This window comes from Dama dama, chromosome 5, assembly GCF_033118175.1.
Source record: "Dama dama isolate Ldn47 chromosome 5, ASM3311817v1, whole genome shotgun sequence".
Lineage (NCBI taxonomy): Eukaryota > Metazoa > Chordata > Mammalia > Artiodactyla > Cervidae > Dama > Dama dama.
In genome coordinates, this window is record NC_083685.1 from 27,364,933 (window position 1) to 27,392,406 (window position 27,474).

Sequence of the window (27,474 nt, forward strand, 5' to 3'; positions counted from 1 at the left end):
GGCTCTAGAGTATGTGGGTTCACTGGTTTCCAAGCACAGGCTGTTTAGTCATGTTGCACAGGCTTAGTTGCCCTGTGGCATGCCCTGCGGCATGTTCACGGCCCAGGGATCGAACCTGCATCCCCTGCATTGGAAGGCAGATTCTTAACAACTGGACCACCAGGGAAGTCCCTGTAAATTTGATATAAATGAAATCATGATACGTGGCCTTTGTGTCTGACTTCCTTAACTTACTATAGTATTTTCAAGGTTCATCTATGTTGTAGTCTATGTCAAATTCCATCCTTTTTTTTGCTGAATAATATTCCATTATATATAACTTTATATAATATATAATAATACATAATACTCCATTATATTTTTTTATATATATACACACACACACACACACACACTCAAGTTAAACAGATTTATTAGCCCCAGCGGCCACAGCAGCCAGCTCTTGGCAGATGGAGGTTTTGGGACCAGTGAGGTGCATTGACGGCCCAGTACAAACTACAGTACTAAATCAGGCCCTGAGAGAGTGCCCAGGGTCCCTCCCTCCCACCCAGCTGGTGGGAGGCAGGAGTGCAGGCTCTGTTCCCGGCTGAATGGCTCCAGGCTGGAGGCTTCCTGGACTGGTCTCAGCTGCCCTTGGTAAAAGGGAGTTCAAGCGCCCACACCCAGTGTGACATAGTTTATTTATTCATCAGTTGATGGACATTTTGGTTGTTTCCATTTCTTGGGGATTGAGTAATGCTGCTAAGAATATTTTTACATGCACTTTCATGTGGATGTGTTTTTAATTCTCTTGATACTTAGTAGTGGTATTCCTGGGTCATATGTTAAGTCCTAATAACTCTTTTGTGGAACTGCCAAGCCATTTTTTTCAAGTGGCTGAATCATTTATTTTTTATTTTAAAAAGTATTTAAGTCCTGTCAGTTCTCAGTTGTGGCAAGAGGGATTTTTGTTGTGGCATGCAAACTCTTAGTTGTGGCATGTGGGATCTAGTTCCCTGACCAGGGATTGAACCCAAGCCCCCTGCATTCAGACTGTGGCTTAGTCATTGGACCACCAGGGAAGTCCCTGACTGCATCATTTTAAATTCTGACTAGCAGCAGATGAGGTTTCTAATTTTTCCAATAGGCTTGTAAACACCTGTTACCTGACTCTTTGGTTTAAGCCATCCTAGTGGTTTTGGTTTATATTTCCCTGATCCCTAATGTTGCTGAACATCTTTTCATGTGCTTATTTGTACACCTTCTTTTGAGGCATGTATTCAAGCCCTTTGCCCATTAAAAATTTTTTTAATTGAAGTAAAGTTGATTTACAATGTTGTGTTAATTTCTTTTGTACAGCAAAGTGACTCAGCTTTATATATATATAAAACTATATATATAGGTAGAGAGATAAGGAGGAGGATTATTTTTTTTAATTTGAAACATCACAAAAGCAATCTGGATTTTTAACATGGCAGTAATACAGATTTTAAGCAACATCCAGTTTATACAGGTTCTGGATTAATATTTTAATGTCTTATGCCCAGTTCAATACTTTAAAGCAGAATTAGTAATAAAGTAGTAAATATTATAAAATGCATTTTGTACATTTTGGAAAAAACAAATTCCTTCATTACAGCAAATATTTTTGCAAAAGAGTAAAACAGCAAATACATTAACTTTTCTAAGGTAACATGCACTTTTTATAATGTAATAAAAAAAAGTGGCTCAAGTAAGTATACAAGATCTATACTGTTTCACGTCATCTGCTCAAATTAAGTACTGCAAAATCTACACTGTTTAAAGTTATTTCAAGTATGGGCTTCCCAGGTGGCACAGTGGTAAAGAGTCCACCTGTCACCAATGCAAGAGATGCAGAACTGGGTACGAACCTGGGTCGGGAAGATACACTGGAGTAGAAAATGGCAACCCACTGCAGTATTCTTGCCTGGAAAATTTTTTTGGACAGAGGAACTAGGAGGCTATAGTCCATGGGGTCCCAAAGAGTTGGACACGACCTAGCACACACACACACACACACACACACACACACACACGTGTGTGTGTGTGTGTGTGTATAAAATCTTTTTCATATTATTTTCCATGATGGTTTGTCACAGGATATTGTGTGTGTGTGTGTGTGTGTGTATATAAAATCTTTTTCATATTCTTTTCCATGATGGTTTGTCACAGGATATTGAACATAATTCCCTGTGGTATACAGTAGGATCTTGTTATCCATTCCTTTGCCCATTTTAGAATTAATCGTCTTTTAATTATTTAGTTGCAAGTTCTGTATTCTGGATACAAGTCCTTTATTTGATATATGATTTGCAAATATTTTCTCTCATTCTGTGGGTTTTCTTTTCTTAATGGTGTTATCTGAAGCACAAGTTTTTTATTTTGATGATGTCCAACCTATTGTTTTTATTACTTCTGTTTTTGGTGTCATAAAAAACCACTGCCTGATGTATGATACTGAAGATTTGTATCTATGTTACTTTCTGAGAGTTTTGTAATTTTAGCACTTACATTTAGGTCTTTGATCCAGTTTTATTTCAGTTTTGCATATAGCATGAGGTTGGGATCCAACTCCATTCCTTATGAAAGCAGCTCTTTTGTCCCTGTCCTGTCAACCCATTTCTGTCCCCCTCTGACCTTAAAAGAACCTAATTACAGGAATGAGATCACTAGGTAACTTAACCAAACTCCTGACTTGTGCTCTCCTAATTGCCCACTATGCCCGTGCCTAACATGTTGATTCTTTTCCTACTTTGAAAGAAGTCAGAATGAAGAATGAAGTAAAGAATGACTAGTTCTTAAAAAAAAAAAAAAAAAAAGAATGACTAGTTCTTTCCCCACAGCGGCTCCCTCAGCAATCCCGAGGGCAGTTCACTCCGGCAATATCTGAAGAGTCAGACAGTCTGCACACGGAGGAAAAGGATGCAGAACCCACCCTCCTGATTGATGATTCCCTGAGGTTCTCTCCGCTTTTTCCCTTTAAAAACTGTCAAGACTGAGCAGAATCTTCAGAGTTGGTCTCAGGACATAAGAACACCTCCTGCCTAGAACACCAGATTTCTTTTTCTTTGCCAAAATTAATTAATTATTTTGGTTGCGTTAGGTCTTAGTTACAGCACACCGGATCTCTGTCCTCTCCTGTGACCCTGTACAGACTCTCTGGTTGCGGTACACGGACTTAGTTGCCTGAGAAGGAATCAAACCTGTGTCCTCTGTACTGCAAGATGGATTCTTAACCACTTGCAGTTCCGATTGCCAATTTTTCTGATTAAAGCACCTTCCCTCTCTCCCGACTCTTGCCTCTCTTTATTGGCTTTGAGCAACCAATAAGCTGAGTAGAGTAACACTTACAGGTGGACACCCGGTCTCCCCGAGTCCTTTTGTTTGCTTCTGAGGCATGACTTCCTCTGCTCCCGCCCCGTTTCTGCACCTCCTCCTCACTCATCCCTGGACTGGCCTTTTCACCTGCTTGGCCCGCCCAGCTGTCAGCCCCTCGCCCCACCAGCGGCGGCCCCAGCCAGCCCTACTTCTCGGAGAGGCGGCTCCACAGGCTTTCGCGGTCTCCTCCCCAAGCCTAGAGCCGGCGCTTAATAGGCGATTCGGCCGGCCGGAGTGAACGCATGCCCCCCACCGTCGTCTACGCAGCGCCCTCATGGCAACCTCCACTCTCCACAAAGCAAGGACCACTCCGCCGCCAGCCCATCAGCCCTCGCCCTCGCCTCGCGGGTCTAGCTCTCCCAGCCGCCTAGGCGCCTCCCGCTCCACAGACGTCACGCCAACGCGCAGCTGCGAGCGCGCGGCGCGCGTCCCTTCCGGCTCGCCGTAGCAGCCGCGCCGCCGCTTCTTCCGGCCGGGCCCCGGATGTGTCGAGCGGAACGGCGCTGTCTGGGCCCGGACCCCAGACCCAGCCCCAGAGCTGAGGAACGCGGCCCACACCCGGGGTAGGTGTGGGCGTGGCGCGGGCGACCGACTTGCGGGTTAGATGGCCCGCGCCCCGGTCTCGGTTCGCCCTGGAGCCCCCGGGCAGAGGCCCGGGGCGCCGAGGAGGGAGGCCCGGAGTGGCGCTGGCTGTGGGACGGCACTGAATCTGTGCGGGGAGCGCGGGTCGTGACGGGGGCCGCCGGCGGCCGGGGGCGCTGCGGGTTCGCTGCCTGCCGGCTCGTTCCTCCCTGTGAGCGGGGCGCCTCGCGTTGTTTTTTCTGCGCGGGGTTAAAGTTAGGTCCGGTGCTTTCTTTTCACCTGGTTTTCCGGGTTCGATGCTCGACTCCTTCCTTCCACAGGATGGGAATCGCACCACTTTGCTTCGCGCGAGGTGCTCCGCGCAGGGGTAGGCTTGTCAGACCCGTCGTCCAGGAACCCCTGCGCCGCTCCCTCCAGCTCCTCTCCGTCGCCCACTAGCATCCCTTAAGTGGCGAAGCCTTTTCGCCCCCGGGCCTTTGCGCTGCCCGCCCGCCCTGCCCGGAACTCACCTTCCTGCAGAGATCTGCAACCCGCATCTCTGCTCAGACGTCAGCTTATCAGTTAGAGAAAAATAATAGAGCGGGATACTAGTAGTGTTTAACCAGGGCGTTATAGATACGTTTTTCTCTTCGTTTATTTGTGTTTTCTGATGGATTGGATTTTTTTTTTTTTACGTGATATGTACCATGAAATAGTTTCCGTGACTCTTTTAGTGGAACCAATGAAATAGAAATATGCTTTCTGAATGATTGGAAAAAAAGTAAAAATACATCTTAAAACTAAATCATTCACCCAAAGATAAGCATAATTAACAGTTTCTTTGTGGCCTCTTGTCCTTTTAATTTAATTTTATTTTTACAATTGATATTGTACAATGTAATTTTATGTGCTTTTAAAAACATGTAGTTAGCATGATCAGGTGCCATTAAATCTTCTACAACAGTTGCTGTTAGAAGGGCAATATCTGTAAGCCATTGGCTGTTTAATCTCTCGTATTGGATCCACCCCTTCTTGCCTTTTCCAGCCATCACTCTAACATTCTTGTTTTACCTTCAGTTTATCTTCTCTCCAGAGTGTTTCCATCAATATGCAAATCCTCCAGCTACCGTTACCCTTTCTAGATTTTCAGATCTTCCTGTTTAGTTGCTAAATCTTGTCTGATTCTTTTGCAATCCCCTGAACTGTAGTCCGCTAGGCTTCTCTGTGGGATTTCCCAGACAAGAATACTGGAGTGGGTTGTCATTTCCTTCTCTAGGGGATCTTCTCAACACGTAATTGAACCCTCATCTCTTGCATTGACAGGTGTATTCTTTACCACTGAGCGACCAGGGAAACCCTTTCTTGGTCTTCGCTTCCTTTTATACCAGAATTAGGAAGAATCCTGAACTCCTATTTCCTTTTCTCTCATTTCTCTTGAACATGGTTCCGGCTAAGCTTTTGGTCCCACCTCTCCTCTGAAACAGCTCCTCTTGGGGTTAAGGACCACTCTATTGCCAAAACCCTCTGTTGGTTGCCTTTAGTTAGGCCTCCCATGGCTTTCTTGAATCACTCTCCCCTGGTGGCACTGGGACACAACTCAGTTGGTTGTCCTTTTATCTTGAAGGCTGCTGTCCCTAGCTTCTTTGCTGGCTCCTTCTCATCTGCTTAACTGCTACAAATTGTACTGCCTCGGAGCGGTCCTCCCACCTCCTCTCTGGTCTCTACCCTGGGGTAATCTCATGCCTGGTCATGGCTAGGCCACTTGTCAATACTCCCAGAATGTGTAGCTCCTAGCTGGATCTTCCCGTCCCAAACAGCTGCTTTTACTTGTGTGTAATCTACTGATACCCTGTTGCATCTCAGTCAGAGGTAACTCCCTTCTTCCTGTTGCTCAGGACAGAGCTCCTTGTGTGGTCTCTGCATTTCTTCCAGGTACCAAATTTGATTGGTCAGCACTCAGACCTGGCGCTTCTCACTGCCTTCTTGGGTGCAGCTCTCATTTACGCCCGCTACATCATCTTGCCTAGGTTATCCCAGTGACCTCCCTGCCTCCACTCACCTGAGCTGAGCTGCTCTGCAGTTGACTGTTAATGCAGATCTGGGTGATGCACCGCTTAGTTCAGAGCCCTCCGTGGTTTCTCATCTCCCTCAGAAAAAAAAGCCAGAGTCCCTAAGGCAGTTTATGAAGCCCCTTGCGGCTAGGTTCCTGCTGCCCCTGTGACTTCATGTCCTGACACTCCACTGGTTGTCACCTGGCTCCAGCTACACCCTGCCTGGGCCCGCATCGGCTCTGCCTGACACATCAGGTCCCTGCGTGCCACAGGTCTGCTTCTTACTCAGTTCTCTTTTCAGAAGTTCCCTCCTCGGAGAGCCTGCTGGGTAACCCAGGGCCTTGTCCTCGCCCACACGCTCCTATCCCTTACCCTGACTTTGCCATTGCACGGATGGTCTGGCATTTACAGTTTTGTTCATTGCCTCACTGCCCCCTCCCCTCACCCCCAGCCTAGGGGCAGGAACTACGCTTTGTTCACTCTCCTACACACAGTGCTTCAGTTCATGTCTCATGGAGTACGTACTTAGTAAATGTTGAGTAAGTAAATTAATGAACAAATTCTTTCCTAAAGCAGATTAATTTGGTAGGGACCTAGGCCTACAGGGTATTAAAAGTTATAGGGGTTGCTGAGGAATAGACTTCACCTGCTGTAAGTTAGAGGAGAGAAGTTGGCTTTTCTTAGTAGAGCGAAGCTTATGCAGGAGGTGAGGTTTGATGTAGATGTTGGGTTTTGTAGGTGGAAATGAAAAGAATTGGATTTGACTCCTCCAGTGGAAAATGAGAGCTCTTGAGGCCCTTGGAGGAAGGATTCAGCTGCCAGATTTCACATTCAAGGGCCTTGTGTGAAGCTGGATGTCCCACACTGGCAGTGTGGTGCCCTTCAGATGGACAGGGGTCATCCATCTTCTGTTTTGAGTTCTCTTGTTGGCATTCTCTCTGCACAGCAGGCCCCACCCCCTCCAACAGATCTGCACATACCCCCGCACCCCCACCCCAGGTCCCACGTTCCCATTGTGTGGCAGTGAATGCCTGGTGCATCTGCCCCCTTTCTCCAGGAGGGCGAGCAGCTGATGGTGGCTGTGACCTGCACATCTTCCTCTGGAGCCTGGCTCTGAGGAAGGGGGCTGAGGAGCCCCCTGTAGAGGGACCAAGTACCTGTTACCTTTAGAAGTCAAGACCCTGACCCTTAAGAGTTTTCTTCAGGGTAGAGCATCCTTTGAACCTGTCATCTCAGGCCCACCCCCTCTGTGATTTCTGCTTTATTTCTAATCAACAGAAATTTTTAACTTGTTTTGGTGCATTATCATATTATAGAAATAAATTTTAAAAGTCATTTATGTTCTGAGTGAAAGGGAAGGTCTTTGGACATCCTCACTTTGTTATTTTACTTAGCTTTCTTTTTTTTTTTTTTAATGTTTACGTAATAGTATTCACTTTTTTGGTATAGAATTCAGAGAATTTTGACAGATGTCTAATTTCCGCAGTAGTTAGAGTACAAAGAAGTTCCTTCCCTCCCAAAAATTCCCTTGTGCTGCCACTCTGTAGTCAGCTCCTGCCTAAGTGCTCAGTAGCCTCTGACCCCTATGTGTGTGTTTGTGTTTTTTCCAGGATGTCAGTTAAAGGAGCTTACACAGTGTGGGGCCTTTTGAGTCTAGCTTCTTCCGCTGAGCATAATGCATTTGAGATTCATCCAGGTTGCTACATATACCAAGAATGTGTCTCTTTTTATGGAGGTGTGGTCTGCAGTGTGGATGGACTACAGTTTATCTGTTCACTCGTTGAAGGGCTTTGGGTTGTTGCCAGCCTTTTAATATAAGTAATGAATGAACAAGTCACACTGTGTTATAGTCAGACAGTACAGAAGTACCCCGAGCATGCTGAAGTGCCTCTTTGCTCTTTCATTCTTGACTTTCCCAAACTAACTGAGTTGGTATCCATTTCTTTTGTTTTTTAATTTTTTAAAACTTTACTTATCTTTGGCTGTGCTGGGTCTTCGTCGCTGTGCAGGCTTTTCTCCAGCAGTGGTGAGCAGGGGGCCACTCTGGGTTGTGGCGCTCGGGCTTCTCATTGTGGCGCGTCCACACTGTTGTAGAGCTCGGGCTCTAGGGTGTGTGGGCTTCAGTAGTCGTGGCTCCGAGGCTCTAGAGCCCAGGTTCAATAGTTCAGGTGCACTGTTTTCATGGCTCCTCGGCATGTGGGATCTTCCCAGATCAGGGATTGAACCTGCGTCTCCTGCATTGGCAGGCAGATTATTTACCACTGAGCCAGCAGGGAAGCCCAGTTTTGGTTTATTTTTAAATTAAAAAAAATTTTTTTGACAACATTGGCAGCTTGCAGGATCTTAGTTCCCTGACCAGGAATTGAACCTTGGCCTTCTGCAGTGAAAGCACCTAATCCTAACCACTGGGTCACCAGGGAATTCCTCACTGTCCATTTATTTTATTTTTTAAAGGCTTATTTATTTTTGATTGTGCTGGGTCTTCACTGCTGCTGGCTTTTGCTAGTTGTGACAAATGGAGGCTACTCTCTAGTTGCTGTGGGCAGGCTTCTCATTGTAGTGGCTGCTCTTGTTGTGGTGCTTGGGCTTAGTTGCCCAGCATGTGGGATCTTCCCAGACCAGGGATGGAACCTGTGTCCCCTGCACTGGCAAGTGGATTCATAGCCACTGAACCACAGAGAAGCCCCTCTATTTCTTTTAAAAGTGTATTATTGTAAACAGCATAGAAAAAGTGAAAAGTCGCTCAGTTGTGTCCAACTCTTTGAGACCCCATGGACTGTAGCCCGCCAGACTCCTCTGTCAATGGAATTGTCCAGGAAAGAAAACTGAAGTGGGTAGCTGTTCCCTTCTCCAGGGGATCTTTTCAACCCAGGGATTGAACCCACCTCTCCTGTATTGCAGGCAGATTCTTTACCATCTGAGCCACCAGGAAAGCCCAAGAATCCTGGAGTGGGTGGCCTATCCTTTCTCCAGAGGATCTTCTTGACCCAAGAATTGAACCTGGGTCTCCTGCATTGCAGGCAGATTCTTTACCAGCTGAGCTTCCAGGGAAGCCCTTTTTAAAAATAAATTGAGGCATGTGACTCAGTAGGAATGCGTGTGTGTATGCTGTTGGTTCAGCTGTGTCTGACTCTTTGAGACCCCATGGACGGTAGCCCTGGAGGCTTCTCTGTCCATGGTATTCTCTAGGCAAGGATACTTGAGTGAATTGTCATACCCTTCCTCCAGGAGATCTTCCCAACCCAGGGATCGAACCCGACCAAGTCTCCTGCCTCTCCTGCATTGCAGGCAGGTTCTTCACCCACTGAGCCACCTGGGAAGCTCAAGCAGCATATATCGAGTCTTATTTTCTTAATCCAGATTGAGACTGAAGGATTTTAATTGGATATTTGGTCTATTTAATTTTTAAACGCTTTGGAGTAACTTTAGATGTACAGAAAAGCTGCAAAAATAGATTTCTTTCTATGCATTAGAACCTATGTTCTCTGTGAAGGTGATATTTCCCACAAGGGGGTCAGAATAGTTCTTGGGAGGAGGGTGAAAAAAAATTGGATATGACAGTGTTTTGTGCCCTCCTGAAGGGCCATAGTTCTTCACAGAGATACCGCATAGCTGTGGTTTAAATCTTCACGGGTGGTGTTTGGGAGAGATAGGCCTAAATAGATTTCTTAGGGGGACAGTAGGGGGAAAAAAGACTGAGAAATAGCACCAGAATAATACATTGGGCTTTTGTGGCTTTGTTGCCTGGAGTTTGAGGAAGTACTTCTTCAGTTTGGCTTGAATGTTCCTCTCAAACTGAGATAGAAAAAAAAAAAAAAAAACTGAGATAGAGCCCACTTACTGTAGTCCAGGGGGCTCTGGCCCATCGGGTTAAGGACCTTCCACCACTGCCATGATTTTGATCAGAAGGGACATTGGTGGCATCAAGTCTGGGCTTCCCTGTTTCCATTGCAGCGCCTCAATAGGTCATTTCTCTGTAGTAGCACATGTAATGCATCCTAGACAGTTTTGTTTTATTTTTTTTTAGAACACAGCGAATTGCTTTTACTTTGATATGCATCTACATCTCAGCATTTAGTCATCCTAGACAGTTTTAAAAATTAGTCCATTTTATCTTTTGGAACTTGCGTATTTTAGGGTCTAGCATGGAACCTTCATAACTTGCTCTAAGGTGGAAGAATGAAGTTTTGTTAGCAAATAGGACTTTTGTTACAGCCCTTTATTAAGTGACATGTGACATTGCCATCTTAATAGATGCTAACATTCTACTATGAAAAATTTCAAAGATATACCAGGGTTGAAAGAATTTTATAGTAAATGCCTACATACCCACCACTCAATTTTCTTATTAACATTTTACTGACCTGCTTTATCACATATCCATCCACCCATCATCTTTTGAAAATTTGGGGGAGCGATTCAAGGTGAGTGAAAGCATTGTTTTTAACATGTTTAAGCCCTTTTTTACTCCGTCTGGCAGACGTAATTGGTCCATTTTGGGGGTGTCTATCAAGTCACTTAGGCCAGCACAAAGACAGCTTATAAAAAGCCCATGAGTACTGGTTACCAGGGAGTAGAGGGCAGAGAACATTCTCTGTGGAGGGAAGTTCTGGAGAATGGCAGTGCTTTCCCAGGAAAAGAGGGAGGTTTCATATGGCTAGACTTGGAAGGAAGGTTCTTGTGGTGTAGCTGCCACAGTTCTGCTGATGGGGTCAGTCTCTGTCCCGGCCTGGGCGCCTCTTGGACTGCTTTCTCACAGAAGTGAGATGTGGTGGTCACGCGGGCCTCAGGCTCCCCGGCTGATGCTGTGCACACTGCCGCCGCGCAGAGACCTGTTCTGTGTGGGGACGTGGCTCCCACGGTGCTGAGCTGTGAACTTCACCTTGGCCTTTCTTAACCCACTTGTGCCCATCACCACACCTGCCAATCTGAACTCTTCTTGGTTTTCAGGAGTGTGAGTGTGTGTGCATCAGTAGCTCTGTTTGAGGAGAGCCCCAGGTAGAAAGGAGAAGCTTTACTTAATCTTCTTGGATTTGTTTGTAGTCCCATCAGTGACATGACTTGAAGTACACATAGTGTTAAATGAGGGCATGGCTCTATTTTTTCAAAGATGAGAACCACTGTCCTAAAATTTCCTGACCTTTCTCTCCATCTTCCCTCACCACCCCGGGAGAGGCTGTGTACGTTGCTACTTGTCCTGCAGAGCTCTCTGCTTCCAGTTTGCCTCCATTCTGCCAGGATGTCATTGCTTTTAGGCATTTCAGGAGACAGAATTAGGAAATGTGTTTTAAGGAAAGACCATGAGTTGATGCTGACTTCTAATTCTTATCCAGTGTCGTGGAGTTGATTGGTGTTCCTTCCAGTTCCCTTGGTGATTGCTGTGCTGTGCTGAGTCGTGTCCAGCTCTTTTGCAACCCAGTAGGCTGTAGCCCGCCAGGCTCCTCTGTCCACGGGATTTCCCAGGCAAGAATACTGGAGTGGGTTGCCATTTCCTACTCCAGGGGACCTCTCCAACGCAGGGATCGAACCTGAGTCTCCTGCTTTAGCACTGAACATCAAGGGAGCCTCCGTTGTTGATTATGTTGTCCTTTTCAGAGTTTCTGTTTATATTCAGTTATAGGGAGTTCTTCATTCTTGCTGATTTAATCTTACTTTTTGAACATGTAGCACTTTAAACCTGATTCTAAAAGTCAAAATGATACAGATGGTGTACTCAGAAGCGCCCCTTCCTTCACTGTCCTGTGAGTCAGCTTGCACTCACCCCCTTCATTTCTGGCTTATTCTTCCTAAATTCTTTCCTTTTTTTTTTTTTTTGCAAAAGTAAGCAGATACTTACAGGGTATCATTGCTTTCGAGACTCTTGGTGGATATAACTAGGAAATACATTTTTTAAGGAAAAAATATGTATACGTACATGCGTGCTAAGTTGCTTTAGTCTTTTCTGACTCTTTGTGACCCTGTGGACTGAAGCTTAACAGGCTCTCTGTCCATGGGATTCTCCAGGCAAGAACACTGGAGTGGGTTGCCATGCCCTCCTCCAGAGGATCTTCCTGACCCAGGAATCAAACCCACATCTCTTTCTCTTTTTAAAAAATTTTTTTCGAGTCTTTATTGAATTTGTTATGGTATTACTTCTGTTTTTTTTTATGTTTCTTGGGTTTTTTGAAGAGACATATGGGATCTTAGGTCCCTGACCATTGTCAAGCCTGCGCCTCTGCATTAAGGTGAAGTCTTAGCCCCTGGACCGCCCGAGAAGTCCTGAACCCACATCTCTTAAGTCTCCTGCATTGTCAGGAGAGTTCTTTACCCCTAGCGCCACCTGGAAATATATGTGTATCAGCTTATTTTTTTTTTTGGAATGTAATTGACATACAACATTATATTAGTTTCAGGTGTCCAACATGATGATTTGATATTTGCATACATTACACAGTGATCACTACAGTAAGTCTACTTACCGTCTGTCCCCATATAAAGTTACAAATTTTTTTCTTATGATGAGAACTTTCAAGATTTACTGTCTTAGCAGCTTTCAAATATGCAGTGCAATATTATTGATTATAGCTATCACACTCTATTATCCCATGACTTATTTATACTGGAAACTTGTACCTTTTGATCCCCTTAACCCTTTTCACCTGCCATCCAACCCTCACTGCAGCCACCAGTTTGTTCTCTGTATCTATGAGTTTTGCTTAGCTTTCACATACAAGTGAAATCATACAGTATTTATCTTTCTTGGTCTGACTTACTTCACTTAGCACAATACCCTGAAGTTCCATCCATGTCATTGGAAATGGCAGGATTTTATTCTTTTTTATGCCTGAGTAATATTCCATCACATCCATCTCTCTACCTCACATTTCTTAATCCGTTGATCTGTTAATGGACACTTCAGTTGCTTCCATATCTTGGCTGTGGTAAATAATGCTGCATATGAACATAGAAGTATTCATATCTTTTCAAATATTTTCATATCTTTTCAACATATCTTTTCACATTAATGTTCTTTTTTTCTTCAGATAAAGTGGAATCACTGGTAGTGGAATTGTCATATGATGATGATCTAGTTGCTAAGTTGTATCTGACTCTAGTGACCCCATGGACTATAGCCTGCCTGTTCATGGGATTCTCCAGGCAAAAATACTGGAGTGGGTTGCCATTGCCTTCTCCATGTCATATGGTAGTTTTGATTTTTATTTTTTTGAGGAACCTCCATATTCTTTTCCATAGTGCCTGCACTACTTCTTTCCATCAGCAGTGCATGAGGTTTCCCTTTTTTCCAGATCTTTAGCAAAACTTGTCATTTGTCTTTTTTGATAATAGCCATTCTAACAGGTGTGAGGTGATACCTTGTGGTTTTGATTTGTATTTCCCTAAATGATTAGTGACTGGTTCCAAATAGGAAAAGGAGTACGTCAAGGCTGTACATTGTCACCCTGCTTACTTAACTTATATGCAGAGTACATCATGAGAAACGCTGGGCTGGAAGAAGCACAAGCTGGAATCAAGATTGCTGGGAGAAATATCAATAACCTCAGATATACAGATGACACCACCCTTATGGCAGAAAGTGAAGAGGAACTAAAAAGCCTCTTGATGAAAGTGAAAGAGGAGAGTGAAAAAGTTGGCTTAAAGCTCAACATTCAGAAAACTAGGATCATGACATCTGGTCCCATCACTTCATGGGAAATAGATGGAGAATCAGTGGAAGCAGTGTCACACTTTATTTTTCTGGGCTCCAAAATCACTGCAGATGGTGACTGCAGCCATGAAATTAAAAGACGCTTACTCCTTGGAAGGAAAGTTATGACCAACCTAGATAGCATATTAAAAAGCAGAGACATTACTTTGCCAACAAAGGTCCGTCTAGTCAAGGCTATGGTTTTTCCAGTGGTCATGTATGGATGTGAGAGTTGGACTGTAAAGAAAGCTGAGCACCGAAAAATTGATGCTTTTGAACTGTGGTGTTGGAGAAGACTCTTGAGAGTCCCTTGGACTGCAAGGAGATCCAACCAGTCCATCCTAAAGGAGATCAGTCCTGGGTGTTCATTGGAAGGACTGATGCTGAAGCTGAAACTCCAGTACTTTGGCCACCTGATGCGAAGAATTGACTCATTGGAAAAGACCCTGATGCTGGGAGGGATTGGGGGCAGGAGGAGAAGGGGACAACAGAGGATGAGATGGCTGGATGGCATCACTGACTTTATGGACGTGAGTTTGAGTAAACTCCAGGAGTTGGTGATGGACAGGGAGGCCTGGCGTGTTGTGATTCATGGGGTCACAAAGAGTTGGACACGACTGAGGGACTGAATTGAACTGAATGATTAGTGATGTGGATCATATGTTCATGTATCTGTTGGCCATCTATTTCTTCTTTGGAAAAATGTCTCTTTAATCTTCTGTCCATTTTCACTTCGATTGTTTGTTATTGAGCTGTCGGAGTTCTTCATATATTTTGGGTGTTAACCCCTTATTAAATATTTGATTTATAAGTATCTTCTCCCATTTAGTAGCTTGCTTTTTATTTTTTTGATGGTTTTCTTTGCTGTGCAGAGCTTTTAAGTTTGATATCTCCCATTTGTTTATTTTTGCTTTTGTTGCCATTGCCTTTGGAATCAGATCCAGAAAAGAATTCTCCAAGAGAGAATCAAGAAGCTTAACTACCAATATTTTCTTCTAGGAATTTTATGATCTTTGTTCAGACTTTCAAGTCATTAAGTTGAATTAATCTTTGCATGTGGTTTAAGATAGTAGTCCATTTTATTCTCTTGCATATAGCTCTCCATTTTTCCCAACACCATTTATTTTCAAGACTTTTTCCCATTGTTTATTCTTGCCTCCTTTGTCATAAATTAATTGATCATATAAGTGCGGGTTTATTTATAGACTTTCTTCTGTTCCATTGATCTGTGGGTTGCTTTTTATGCCAATACCATATTGTGATTACTAACACTTTGTAATGTAGTTTGGAATGAGGGAGCTTGATGTCTCTAGCGTTGTTCTTCTTTTTCAAGATTACTTTGGCTAGTCATGATAGATACTTTGGCTATCCATCATTTGTATGATTCCATACAAATTTTTATGGAATTTTTATTTATCCCAAAAATGGGATTTTGGGATTTTGATAGGGATTGCAGTTAATCTGTACGTTGCTTTAGGTAGTATGGACATTTTAACAATATTAATCCTTCTAATCTGTGAGCACAGATTAGCTTTCCATTTATTTGTGTCATCTTCAGTTTCTTTCATTGCTGTTGTATAGTCCTTAGTGTACAAGACTTCGACCTGCTTGGTCAGAAAATTCCTAAATATCTTTATTATTATTTTTTTTAATCTTTATTCTTTTTGATGCAATTGTAAATGGGATTTTTTTCCCCTTAATTTCTCTGATAATTCTTAGTGTATGAAAAATAACTAAGATTTTTGCATACTGATTTTGTATTTTGCAACTTTACTGAATTCATTTAACTCTAACAGTTTTTTCGGTGGCGTCTTGAGGATTTTCTGTATATCATATGGTGTCATCTGAAGATAGTGACAGTTTTACTGCTTCCCTTTTTTAAAGAATAAGTTTTATTTAATTTTGGCTGTGCTGGGTCTTTGTTGCCTTGCTCGGGCTTTCTCTGGTTGCAGTGAGCGGGGGCTGCTCTTCACTGCACGGGCTTCTCATTGCAGTGGCTTTTCTTGTTACAGAACCCAGGCTCTAGGTGCGCAGGCTTCAGCAGCTGTGGCTTGCCAGCCCTAGAGCGCAGGCTCAGTGGCGTTGGCACACAGGCTTAGTTGCTCTGCAGCATGTGGAATCTTCCTGGACCAGAGATTGAACCCGTATCCCTACCTTGGCAGGCAGATTCTTGTCCATTGTGCCACCAGGAAAGTCCCTGCTTCCTTTTTTGATTTGGATGCCTTTTACTCCCTTTCCCTGTCTAATTGCTCTGGCTGGGGCTTCCAAAAGAATGTTGAATCCAAGTGGCAAAAGTGGGCATCCTTGTCTTGTTCCTGATATGAGAGGAAATGCTTTCAGCTTTTCACTGTTGAGTATGGTACAGCTATGAGCTTGTCACATGAAGCCTTTATTATGTTGATGTTTGTTCCCTCTATACCCACTTTGTTAAAAGAGTTTGTATTCTAAATGGATGTTGAATTTTTGTCAGATGCTTTTTCTGCATCTATTGAGGTGATCATATGATTTTTATCCTTCATTTTGTTAATGTGGTGTTTCACATTGATTTGCTGATGTTGAACCATCCTTGTAGCCCTGGAATAAGTCCTTGTTGATCACAGTGTATTATCCTTGTAATGTATTGTTGAATTCAGTTTGCTGATATTTTGTTGAGGATTTTTACCTCTGTTCATTGAGGATGTTAACGTGTAATTTTCTTTGTGGTGGTGTTGTCTAGTTTTACATTATCAGTAATGCTGGCTTTGTAAAGTGATTTTGGGAGTGCTGCCTCTTCATTTTTTTTTTTTTTGAGGGGAGGTGCTGCACTACGTGTGGGATCTTAGTTCCCCTAGCAGAGATCAAACCCATGCTCTCTGGATTGACAATGTGGAGTCTTAACCACTGGACCATCAGGGAAGTCCCGTCTCTTCATTTTTTGGGGAAGAGTTTGAGAAGGATAGGCAGTAAATCTTTGAATGTCTGTTAGAATTTGTAAAAAAAGAATGAAGGAAAGGTATATTTCTAGCCTTCCAGTAGTTCATCTGTCTTTCTTTTTCCCTTTCTTATACAAAGTGTTTAAAGTGAATGTGCCATAATATAGTCAACCAGTCTCTGAAATATTATGGATGTGTAGTTTATTTCTGGTATTTTGTATTTAGAAATAATGCCATAGTGAATAAACTTTGTGCTCATGTGTTTTCATTTTGGAGGTGGATATTCCTGGTGAATTTGTAGTGGAACTGCTGGGCCCAAGGGTAAGAGCATGTGCAGTTTGTTCAGTGGTGCCAGACCCCTCTGTCGGGTTGGACAGAGCTGGGAGGGCCTGATTTTCGCGAACCGCGCCCGTTGTCTGGCCTTTGAATTTTCTTAGGCTGATAGATGGGAAATGATGTTTCAGCTTAGTTTTAATTCACTTTTCTTTTATTATGAGTGATGGGCTTACACGTGAATGTGCTTGAGAAATTCAACTTCAAGTCTTATCTTGGAATTTCACTTTGTTTTACTGATGTTTGCAATGGAAAATCCCGTTTTATAAATATAGGCGAGGAGCTAATCAAGAATTTGGTTGATTGAATTGAATCAAGCATTTGGTTCATTGCTTGTGAGCAGCCTTGTAGAGACATACTGAAACAGTGTTTTTGTGTTGGTTAAGAAGCCAGGTCTGGGTTCTGGTCGATCCTGGCCACTGTGTTAGGAAGTGGACCTGGCCTCTTTTCTGGCAGGCCAGACCATCTCAGGTTTCTGTCTGCGCGTCTTTGCGGCATGTGAGGGGCTCTTTGAACCAGATGCTGTGCATTGGATGTGGGGGCCTCCTCCCTTTCAGAAATGGCCCTCTTGATAGTGTAGTATAGAAATATTTTTCCAGGCTAATAGCTGTGCTCCCTGGGTGATGAATAGTGCCTAGCCCTGGCTGTGGGTGTGGGGAGGCACACTACTGTAGTGGTGACTGCAGTCAGCCCGGGGGCCTGGAGCTTCTGCTCAGCTCCTGCTGCTTATTGCTGGGTGGGATGCGACCCAGTGTGGTGAGGTTTTGGATTTTTCTAATGAATGAAGCTGACAACTTGCATTTTTATGGGAACTCCTGATTTAAAAATATTTGAAATAAATCCAAACAGCAGATAACATCATACAGACCAAACAAAGTATTTTTAGAAGATATTTCGGAAAAATATTTCTATACTATACTATCAAGAGGGCCATTTCTGAAAGGGAGGAAGCCTCCATGTCCAGGGCACAGCATCTGGTTTAGAGAGCCCCTCACGGGCCGTGAAGACGTGCGGACAGAAACCTGAGATGGCCAGGGTGCCCATGACCGCCAGCATCTCCTTCTGAGAGACGTGGGAACTCCCCAGGTGATGGAACAGCACGTTGAGCCCTGGCTCTGTGTGTCTCCTTGGTCTTGGTCTTCAGCATGCTAATGTTGCAGCAATTTGCCTGTCTCTGCTTTTCTTCTGCTTGCTAATTTACTCACCAGGCAATTACTGGCTATCTGTGATGTACAGGCACTGTTCTCAGTGTTGGTGGTTCCTCACTGAGCCCATTCCAACAGCCCTCCTTTACTCTACATGCAACTGTGGTTGGCCAGAGATGTTTCTTTTAATGTGTATAGAGACAGCTAGAAATATGTATACACCCATATATGTATATTGTCACACTGGAGTGTTAAAAACATGTGTATAGATATACATATATTAACATATGCTACACAGATGTTCAGCTTTACTCAACTTGACCCTGAGTATTCATTGGAAGGACTGATGCTGAAGCTCCAGTACTTTGGCCATCTGATGTGAAGAGCCGAGTCATGGGAAAAGACCCTGATGCTGGGAAAGATTGAGGGCAGGAGAAGAGGGTGATGGAGGATGAGGTGGTTGGATAGCATCACTGACTCAATGGACATGAGTTTGAGGAAACTCTGGGAGATAGTGGAGGACAGAGGAGCCTGATGTGCTATAGCCTGTGGGGTCGCAGAGTCGGACACGACTTATCTCCTGAGCAACAACAATAGTTTTTGGACATACAAGTATTTTCTCATTCTTTTAGTGGCTGCTTCTAAGGAGTGGTTTTACAAAATTTTGTTAAAAGTTCCCTGTAGGTGAGCATTTACACCAATTGCAGTTTTGACCTTATAAATATCACAGTGAACATCGTTGGACAATTGTATATTCCCGTGACTAAATCCTTGGAAGCTGAGTTCCCTGATCAGTGTACGTTAGCACTGTGTCAGATGATGCCATGCTGCCCTCCAGCAAGCCAGATCTCTGCTTTCCTTCCCTTGTGTGTATGGCGGGGTCCCCATTTCCCAGCAGCCTTACTGAACCTGAATATTATCAGTGTTTTGATTTTCATTCACCTGTTAAACAATAAATAGGTGTCTCACTTTATTTCATATTTCATTATTAATGAGCTTAAGCATTTTTGGTGTTTTTCTGTCATTTGAATTTCTTGTTGAATTTCTGGTTTATATTTCTTGGGTTGTTGGCTCTTTCTGTGGGAATTCTTAAGGATGGTAACCTTTTGTCATACAGGCCTCAAATTTTTTTTTTAATCCATCTTTCTTTTGTATTGTAATGTTTTTCTTATAGTAGTGTTGTCAGTTGTTAATGCCTTAAAATATATATTGTTTCTAGGTTTCACACCATGTTTAGGAAACTCTGTCACTGCAGGATTATAAAGATACTCTCATCTGTTTTAAAATATTTTTAAGGTTTGATTTCCCCGCTTTGAGTAATTTTTTTGTGAATGATGTGAGGTGTGGGGGTAGGTGGACCTCAGGAGTAGGTCTGACTTTTCTTTTCCTTTTTTTTTTTTTTTTTTTAACTGTTTGGCCACACCGTGTGGCATGTGGCATCTTAGTTCCCTGACTAGAGATTGAACCTGTACTCCCTGCAGTGGAAGTGTAGAGTCTTAACTGCTGAACTGCCAGGGAAGTCCCTGACTTTTATTTTTTTTAGTGGATTGATCTAAGAAACTCTGGATTTTAGTTCTCTAGCCTCACAGAAAGCTGTTATGAATTTAGTAGTGCTTAAAAAAAAACCACATTTTAAAAATCTCAGCAGCAGTCGGAGAGTCTTAAAAATGGCATCGGTCTATAGGAAGCGTTTTTCTCTTTGGTCTGCAGCTCTTGGTGAGGCACCCATTTGTGGATCCCATGGAACCCTGAGAGGCTCCCTGGGTGAACCAGAGCCAGAAGTTGCAGAGGCAGGGGGAGATACATCAACGGGGCCTTGTGTCTTACGGCTGAGAGCTGCTGGGGTTTGTGTGATGGGCTGCAGTGGAGGGTGAGGAGTCACTTCTATGAGGAAGGGTTTTCTTGTTTTTAGTTTTAGTTGAAAGATTGCTGGGGTACAATATTATGTTAGTTTCAGGTGTATGATGATTTGGCGTGTGCACGCGTTATGAAATGATCACTGTGATGAGTCTAGTAGCCATCTGTCCCCATACAAAGTTGTTCAGTATCACTGCCAGCGTTCCTCATGCTTTACCTGGCGCCCCACGATGACTTACTGTACATCTGGAGGTTTGTACCACTTAATTCCCTTCCCTTTGCAAATGGGCAAAACCACCCATTTGCCCCCTCCCATCTCTTCCCTTCTGGCTTCCACTGTCTGGTCTCTGTATCTATCATTCTCTTTGCATTTATTGTTTTCTTTATGTGCTGGATCAGCCAAGATATACCCAGTTCTTGCAGTTAACAGGTACACCCCAGATGCCCGTTGCTCCCAAGGCAGGGCAGAGTGCCCACCGCGTGTTTCCTGAAGTTAGCTTGCTTGTCATGCTCCCTGAGGCTTCATCTCTGTGCTCCTGTGAACCACCAAAGCAGGAGGAAATCAGCGTGGCAGACAGCATGCCCCTGCCTTTGCCACGGCGTGTCACGTGACCACTTGATCCAGGGCTGTGAGATGCTCACCAATACTCCAGGAGGATCAGAGTATTTGGTAAAAGCACTAACGACCGTGGCATGTACCAGTTAAGGACAAGCTTGGAAAGCAGAGAAAGGTAGCAGGAAAAAAGTAACGTGTGCACTGTCACATATTCAGTATTAATACTGTTTTGCATAGATGTATCAAAGTTTAGTGATATTTATTGCTGGGCATGCCAGCTTTTTGCTATAAATAATATAGTGAACATCCGTACTGGAGTGGGTAGCCATTCCTTTTGCCAGGGGAATCTTCTCAACCCAGGGACTGAACCTGGGTCTCCTGCATTGCAGGTGGATTCTTTACCATCTGAGCCACCAGGGAAATCCATGTTGAACACAACTCTGATGTTTTTTTCTAAGGCTGGTCTAAAAGTCAGATGACTGCGTCAGAAGATGTGAATGTGCTGTAAGACTCTTACACCTGCTGCCAAATTGCTTTCTGGAGTTTCCACTTGAAAATATTTCCAGATACTCTTTGTGGCTTCTGTCCTCTCTTCACTCACATCACGTTTTGTCTGTCTCTTCTGCCCTGAATTCATGCTCCAAGGCCTGCAACTAACACTTTCTTTATCTAGAACTGTGTGTCCAAGGCCTCTTCCACCCTCCTCCCTGTTCCCTTGTCCTTGCTCTCCTCCCATCCTGGGGGCTATTTACTACAGAGCAGAACCACCCATAGCAGGAGACTGACTGGCGGGAGGGCCGGATCTGTCTTGGGAGATGTGGGGGCTGAGAGGGAGATGGCTCATGACCTGAGCTCCCTGCCTGTTGAAGGAGGAGGATTCTCAATGCCTGGCCGCCTGGACTCTGGCAACACCCAGAAGAGCAACTGGGTCGGGAGGGGCTGGGGGGCTGGGCCTCAACCTAGTGGGGGGTGGGGTGGGAGCAGCTGCTATCAGGACCCCTTCTGCTGAGCCCTTTTCCCCTCACTCTTTCCAGTTTTCTCCTGGGACCCCTGTCCTGCACTAAGGACAGGGCCCAGGTAGGTATTTCTTAGGGTGGTGTTTTCCCGGCACCAAATGCGCCCCTTTGTGATGTCAGCATTGTCCTGCGAGAGCAGCAGCCACACAGATGCCTGTCCCCCCGTCCCCCCGTGTGACAGTGGTGGGCACTGCTCACAGTGGTTGGAGGACTTGTCCCTGCTCCTCACAGGTTGTGGCAGTGCCCTGACCCAGCTCGCTGACCTTGGCCTGCTCCTGGGCAGTGTCCTCCGAATTGTAAGCCAAACAGCTCACTCCAGCTGCTTCTGATAGACCTTACAATTAGGAACATCGCCAGCACCAGTTCAAAGTTGTCTTGCCTTTGGTGGTGGCTTTGCTTTCTGCCAGGGTATCTCTACCATATTTTGGGGGGGATGCTGGTTCAGATAAGTGATTTCTTTACATTGCAATTCAGGAGACCCGGGTTCGATCCCTGAGCCAGGAAGATTCCCTGGAGAAGGAAATGGCAACCTGCTTCAGTTCTCTTGCCTGGAAAATCCAATGAATGAAGGAGCCTGGCAGGCTACAGTCCGTGGGGTTGCAAAGAGTCAGACATGACTGAGCTACTTAACTTTCTTTCACTTCTTTCTTTACATTATAGTTGATTGGGTTTGTTCCTTTAACTTGACTTGTAAGCTCACTGAAGTCAGGAACCTTTTAAAAAAGTTGAGGTATAGTTTACAGTTCTATGAATTTGGACGGACACACTCATTCTTGTAACCGTCATCACAAATCGAATGTAGAAGTGGCTCCATGCCACCAAGTTCTCGCCTGCTTTCGCAGCTCCTTTTCCACCTCTCAGATTCTGTCTACTCTGTGCCTGTGATTTTGCCTGTTCCAGAATGTCTTGTCAGTTCAGTGGCGGGCAGTCAATGGTCCTTGTGTCTGGCCGTGCTCCTTGGCGTCCTCGTGGTGTGGGTGTGTCTGTAGCTCAGCCTTTATGTGGCTGAGGTGGCTCCATTGTGTCGCTCTTCGGGTGTCTTACCTCTTTGGCAGGTGAGGGTCAGTATTTATGTTTTCATATATTTTAGTAGACATTTTAAAATTTGTATTTTTAACAGAGGAGGGTTAAGTTGTGCAATTGATATCCTGCTTTTTTCACTCAATAATACATCTGAAAAACTGAGAATGGCAACCCACCCTAGTAGTCTTGCCTGGAGAATTTCATGGACAGAGGAGCCTGGCGGGCTACAGTCCATGGGGTGACAAATAGTTGGACACACCTGAGTGACTAACACTTACACACTTTCATATTCTCTGTCTAGAACTTGAGTATTGGATATTTCTGGTTACTCTTTCTACTTCCACTGCATTGTTCTGTCATAAATATTTTTAAGCATAATTTTAAAAAATTGGTAGGTGAATTTCCTTAGAGATTTATAGAGGTCAGATTATTGGGTCAGAGGTAATGAGGTCTGCTTTCCCACCGCTGTCTCACCCTTCTAAGCACACTCTGAGCTCTGAGCCCTCTGACATCTGCTCTGTCTCCCTCCACATTTTTTTTTTTAATTGAAGTAGTGTTGATTTGGGCTTCCCTGGTGGCTCATCAGTAAAGGGTCTGCCTGCCAGTGCAGGAGACGTGGGTTTGTTCCCTGGGTTGGGAAGGTCCCTTGGAGAAGGAAATGGCTACCCACTCCAGTATTCTTGCCTGGAAAATGCCATGGACAGAGGAGCCTGGCGGGCTACAGTCCATGGGGTTGCAAAGAGTCGGACATGACTTAGCGACTAAACAATAATAACAACAACAACAACAAAGTGTTGACTGACCATGTTGTGTCAGACTCTGCTGTATAGCAAAGTGTTCGTCAGTTATACACATATAGACATTCTTTTTTTAAATATTCTTTTCTATTATCCCTCCGCATTTTTTCAACATGTTAGTGATCACAATGTATTCTCTTTATCCTATTTTTGTGTCTGTTCTACATGAATCTTCCTCATAACACTTGTTTAAAAAGATCAGGAACAAAAGCTCATTCTCAAAGCAGTCAGCATGGGAGAGTTCCCCCTCTCAAGCTGTGTCCCTCTCCCAGGCTGTGTCCCCCAACTCACAGTTCCCACCTACTTTGCTGGGCTCTCTGCTGGGGCTGACGGGGGAGTGGGCTCCTGGCTTGATAATTAAGGCTGTTCTTTGCTGTAGTCCTGATTTCCCATTCAGCTGTGCTTTCTGAGCTTGCCTGTGATCCTTAGATTCTATCTTCAGAGATAGTTATCAGAGCAGAAAGTGACTTCTAGTTTGAATAGGCACTGGTTTTTATGTTTTCTCAGCCTGTACTGTGCATCCCATGAGATCTGTAGCTTTTGATTTCATGTATATGTATGTTTCAGCCAGGCGCCCAGGTCTGGGAGCTTTCATACAAATGTGTATTTCCACTTTGTAAGTTTTGTAACTTTTGGTATATAATGTTTTTCACCCCTTATCTGTCTTCTCAGTGAGATAATAGTGATGCCCTCAAAATGAAAGGCATCACTTTCCTGCTTTTCCTGGGGGGGTGGGGGAGCGGTGGAAGGAACACCAGAGATGGGGAGCTAGGCGTGTCAGTGAAGACTGAGAATTTTTTTTTTTTTATTATTATTATTATTTTTTTCCAGTGGGTTTTGTCATACATTGATATGAATCAGCCATGGATTTACATGTATTCCCAATCCCGATCCCCCCTCCCACCTCCCTCTCCACCCGATTCCTCTGGGTCTTCTCAGTGCACCAGGCCGGAGCACTTGTCTCGTGCATCCCACCTGGGCTGGTGATCTGTTTCACCATAGATAGTATACATGCTGTTCTTTTGAAATATCCCAGCCTCACATTCTCCCACAAAGTTCAAAAGTCTGTTCTGTATTTCTGTGTCTCTTTTTCTGTTCTGCATATAGGGTTATCGTTATCACCTTTCTAAATTCCATATACGTGTGTCAAGACTGAGAATTTTAAATGGTGGGAGGGTATTTTTGTGTCTGTGACCCAGCCACAGTGGGGAGCAGACAGGCTGAGGCTGTCGTTCTCTTCCCAGCGGGGTTTGTCCCCTTGCAGGCCTCGAAGCTCTAGCCGGGTGTGACTTGTGAGCAGTCTCCCTGCTCCTTCTCAGAATTGGCCTCCTCTCTCTCCATCCTCTGCTGTTTCTTGTCCTTTCTCCTGTCATTCCCTCTCCCACATCCTCCTCTAGTCCACTGCACTCAGCAGTGTCGGGGCGTGAGCCCCTTTAAAGCCGTGTCCCAGCTCCCAGAGAGTAGGTGAACCCCTGACCAGGACTCTCCTGGAATGGGGATCCAAGTGCTGGCTGTTCCCCTCTCTCCTGAGGTTTTCTTCCTGAAATCCCCCCTGTGGATGAGCTTGTAAAGAGGGCTGAGATGCAAGACTGACACCCAGGCCAGAGCCCTCTCCCCAGGAACGCAGTGTCTGACCTGGGATGGGGGCTGTGTGTGTTTGCACTCAGGTAACCCAGGGGTATCTGCTGGGGTCAGAGCACAGACGTTTATGAAAACTGCCGGCGAGTGAAGAGGTAGGGGTTCTGTTCTGGTGACACGCAGTGGTGGCATGCGGTGGGAGTCACTGACCGCCTCCTGGGCGCCGTCCCTCCTCTGGGAGAGACAGGTGGATCACCTCAGCCTGTGGGGCATCGAGCAGGGCTGCCAGCCTCGGAGCACCCTCCCTGGTAGAAGTGTGCCAGCCATTAGTGCCAGCTCCAAGTTCAGATCCTGCTGGCCTTGAGCAAGTAATGGCTAGTTACCTTCCTCAGTAGCTGGTTGGGACCCACCTGCTCCTGGCAGGCTGTCCTGGCCCCGGGCACAGTGAGACCCAGAAGGCCCCATCCCTCCTCTGCCGAAGGAGGTGGTCTCCAGTGCCATCTCCTCAGGAAGACAGTGGTTTGTGTCAGATGCCGGTGGGAATATTCCTTCAGAACACCTGTCCTGGGCTGTTGAGTGGTACTAGGAACAAGCAGTGATCAGATGGTTTTATTTGCCCTTAAGTAACTTGATTTTAACTTTGATTTTTCAGGAGAACATTAGGTTGGATAAAAGAGGAGGGCGATCATGCACCATGGCAGCGGCCCTCAGAATGTCCAGCACCAGCTGCAGAGGTCAAGGGCCTTCGCTGGCAGCGAAGGAGAAGAGCAGCAGGCCCATCCCAACCCCCCTCAGTCCCCCGCCACGCCCTTCGCCCCGGCAGCAAGCCCGTCTGCACCCCAGTCCCCTGGTTACCAAGTTTCACAGCTGATGAATCGGAGTCCTGTGGCCGGGCAGAATGTGAACATCGCCCTTCAGAATGTGGGGCCGGTGGTGGGCGGAAACCCCCAGATCACGCTGGCCCCCCTGCCGCTGCCCAGCCCCACTTCTCCAGGATTCCAGTTCAGCGCACAGCAGAGGCGGTTTGAGCACGGGTCTCCATCGTACATCCAGGTCACCTCGCCGCTGTCCCAGCAGGTGCAGACTCAGAGCCCCACCCAGCCCAGCCCCGGGCCAGGGCCGGGCCTGCAGAGCGTGCGGGCAGGTGCCCCCGGCCCCGGCCTGGGCCTCTGCAGCAGCAGTCCCACTGGGGGCTTCGTGGATGCCAGCGTGCTAGTGAGGCAGATCAGCCTGAGCCCGTCCAGCGGCGGCCACTTCGTGTTCCAGGAGGGCTCGGGCCTGGCGCAGATGGCCCCGGGCACCCAGGTTCAGCTGCAGCATGCGGGGGCGCCCATCACGGTCAGCAGAGAACGGAGACTCTCGCAGCCCCATGCGCAGTCTGGGGGTACCGTCCACCACCTGGGGCCTCAGAGCCCCGCGGCCGCGGGCGGGGCGGGCCTGCAGCCTTTGTCCAGCCCTGGCCACATCACCACGACGAGCTTGCCGCCCCAGATCAGCAGCATCATCCAGGGGCAGCTGATCCAGCAGCAGCAGGTGCTGCAGGGGCCACCACTGACCAGACCTCTGCTCCCCGGGGTTGGGGTCGGGGTTGGGGGGACTTCGGCGTTTGGGATGACGTCCCCACCGCCCCCCACCAGCCCTTCCAGGACCGCAGTGCCCCCGGGCCTCTCTAGCCTTCCCCTCTCGTCTGCGGGGAGCGCAGGCGTGAGGAAGGCTCCCAGAAAGTTGGAGGAGATCCCCCCGGCCTCCCAGGAGTTGGCTCAGATGAGGAAGCAGTGCCTGGACTATCACTACAGGGAGATGGAGGCGCTGAAGGAGGCCTTCAAGGAGTACTTGATTGAACTGTTCTTCCTGCAACACCTTCAAGGAAACATGATGGATTTCTTAGCGTTTAAGAAGAAACATTATGCCCCTTTACAAGCTTATCTTAGGCAGAATGATTTGGACCTTGAAGAGGAGGAGGAAGAGGAGGAGGAGGAAGAAGAAGAGAAGTCTGAGGTTATCAATGATGAGGTGAGAAGCAGCGGGTCGTGCTATGTGGAGTTGAGTCTAGGCAACTTCAAATGAAAAGTAGTCTGTGAGCCTGGGGTGTGTATAAGATGCAGTCTCATGAGGATTTGATCCAGGAGTAAAACTGAAGAATGGATTTGCTTTTTCCTTCATGGAAGGGAAGGGCTGGTCTAGTTGGGAAGACGGCGCAGCGTGGTGCTGTGAGTAATGCTTGCTCATTTAGAACAGTGACACCTCCCTGGTTTGGAGAACTAACTGGCGTGACCCAGCTTTACCCTGTGGTCTGCCGGGTGTCTGGGCATTGCCCAGCTCTGAAGAGCCTGCAGAAGCCAGGGCCATGGTCACCTTCCTGCTGATTGCCCAGATTTCACATTTTACTTCTGTAGGTCCACCCACTAAAAACAGCATGGATACCATTTTTAAAGAAAGAATTTGAATCACCAGCTTGTTACAGTATATCAGATGAAATTTAAATCACTAGATACATTTTTAAGGTATCTTTATAAAATATGGTTATTACAGCAAAACAGAATTTTTTCAATTTGTAGATGTCTTAGATTTAAGATCGTGTAT

General features: G+C 45.7%; 1 protein-coding gene across 12 annotated transcripts in view; it reads left to right on the forward strand.

Moving 5' to 3' along the window:
- Window positions 1-3,838: 3,838 nt before the first annotated feature.
- Window positions 3,839-27,474, forward strand: part of EP400 (E1A binding protein p400) — a 107,055-nt gene continuing 83,419 nt past the window's right edge. For all 12 annotated transcript variants that reach the window (XM_061142150.1, XM_061142159.1, XM_061142151.1 and 9 more), the window contains exons 1-2: window positions 3,839-3,941; window positions 25,544-26,904. In XM_061142150.1, coding sequence (XP_060998133.1) covers window positions 25,579-26,904 — 1,326 coding nt within the window. In that variant the 5' untranslated portion in view covers window positions 3,839-3,941; window positions 25,544-25,578. The remainder of the gene's footprint in view (window positions 3,942-25,543; window positions 26,905-27,474) is intronic.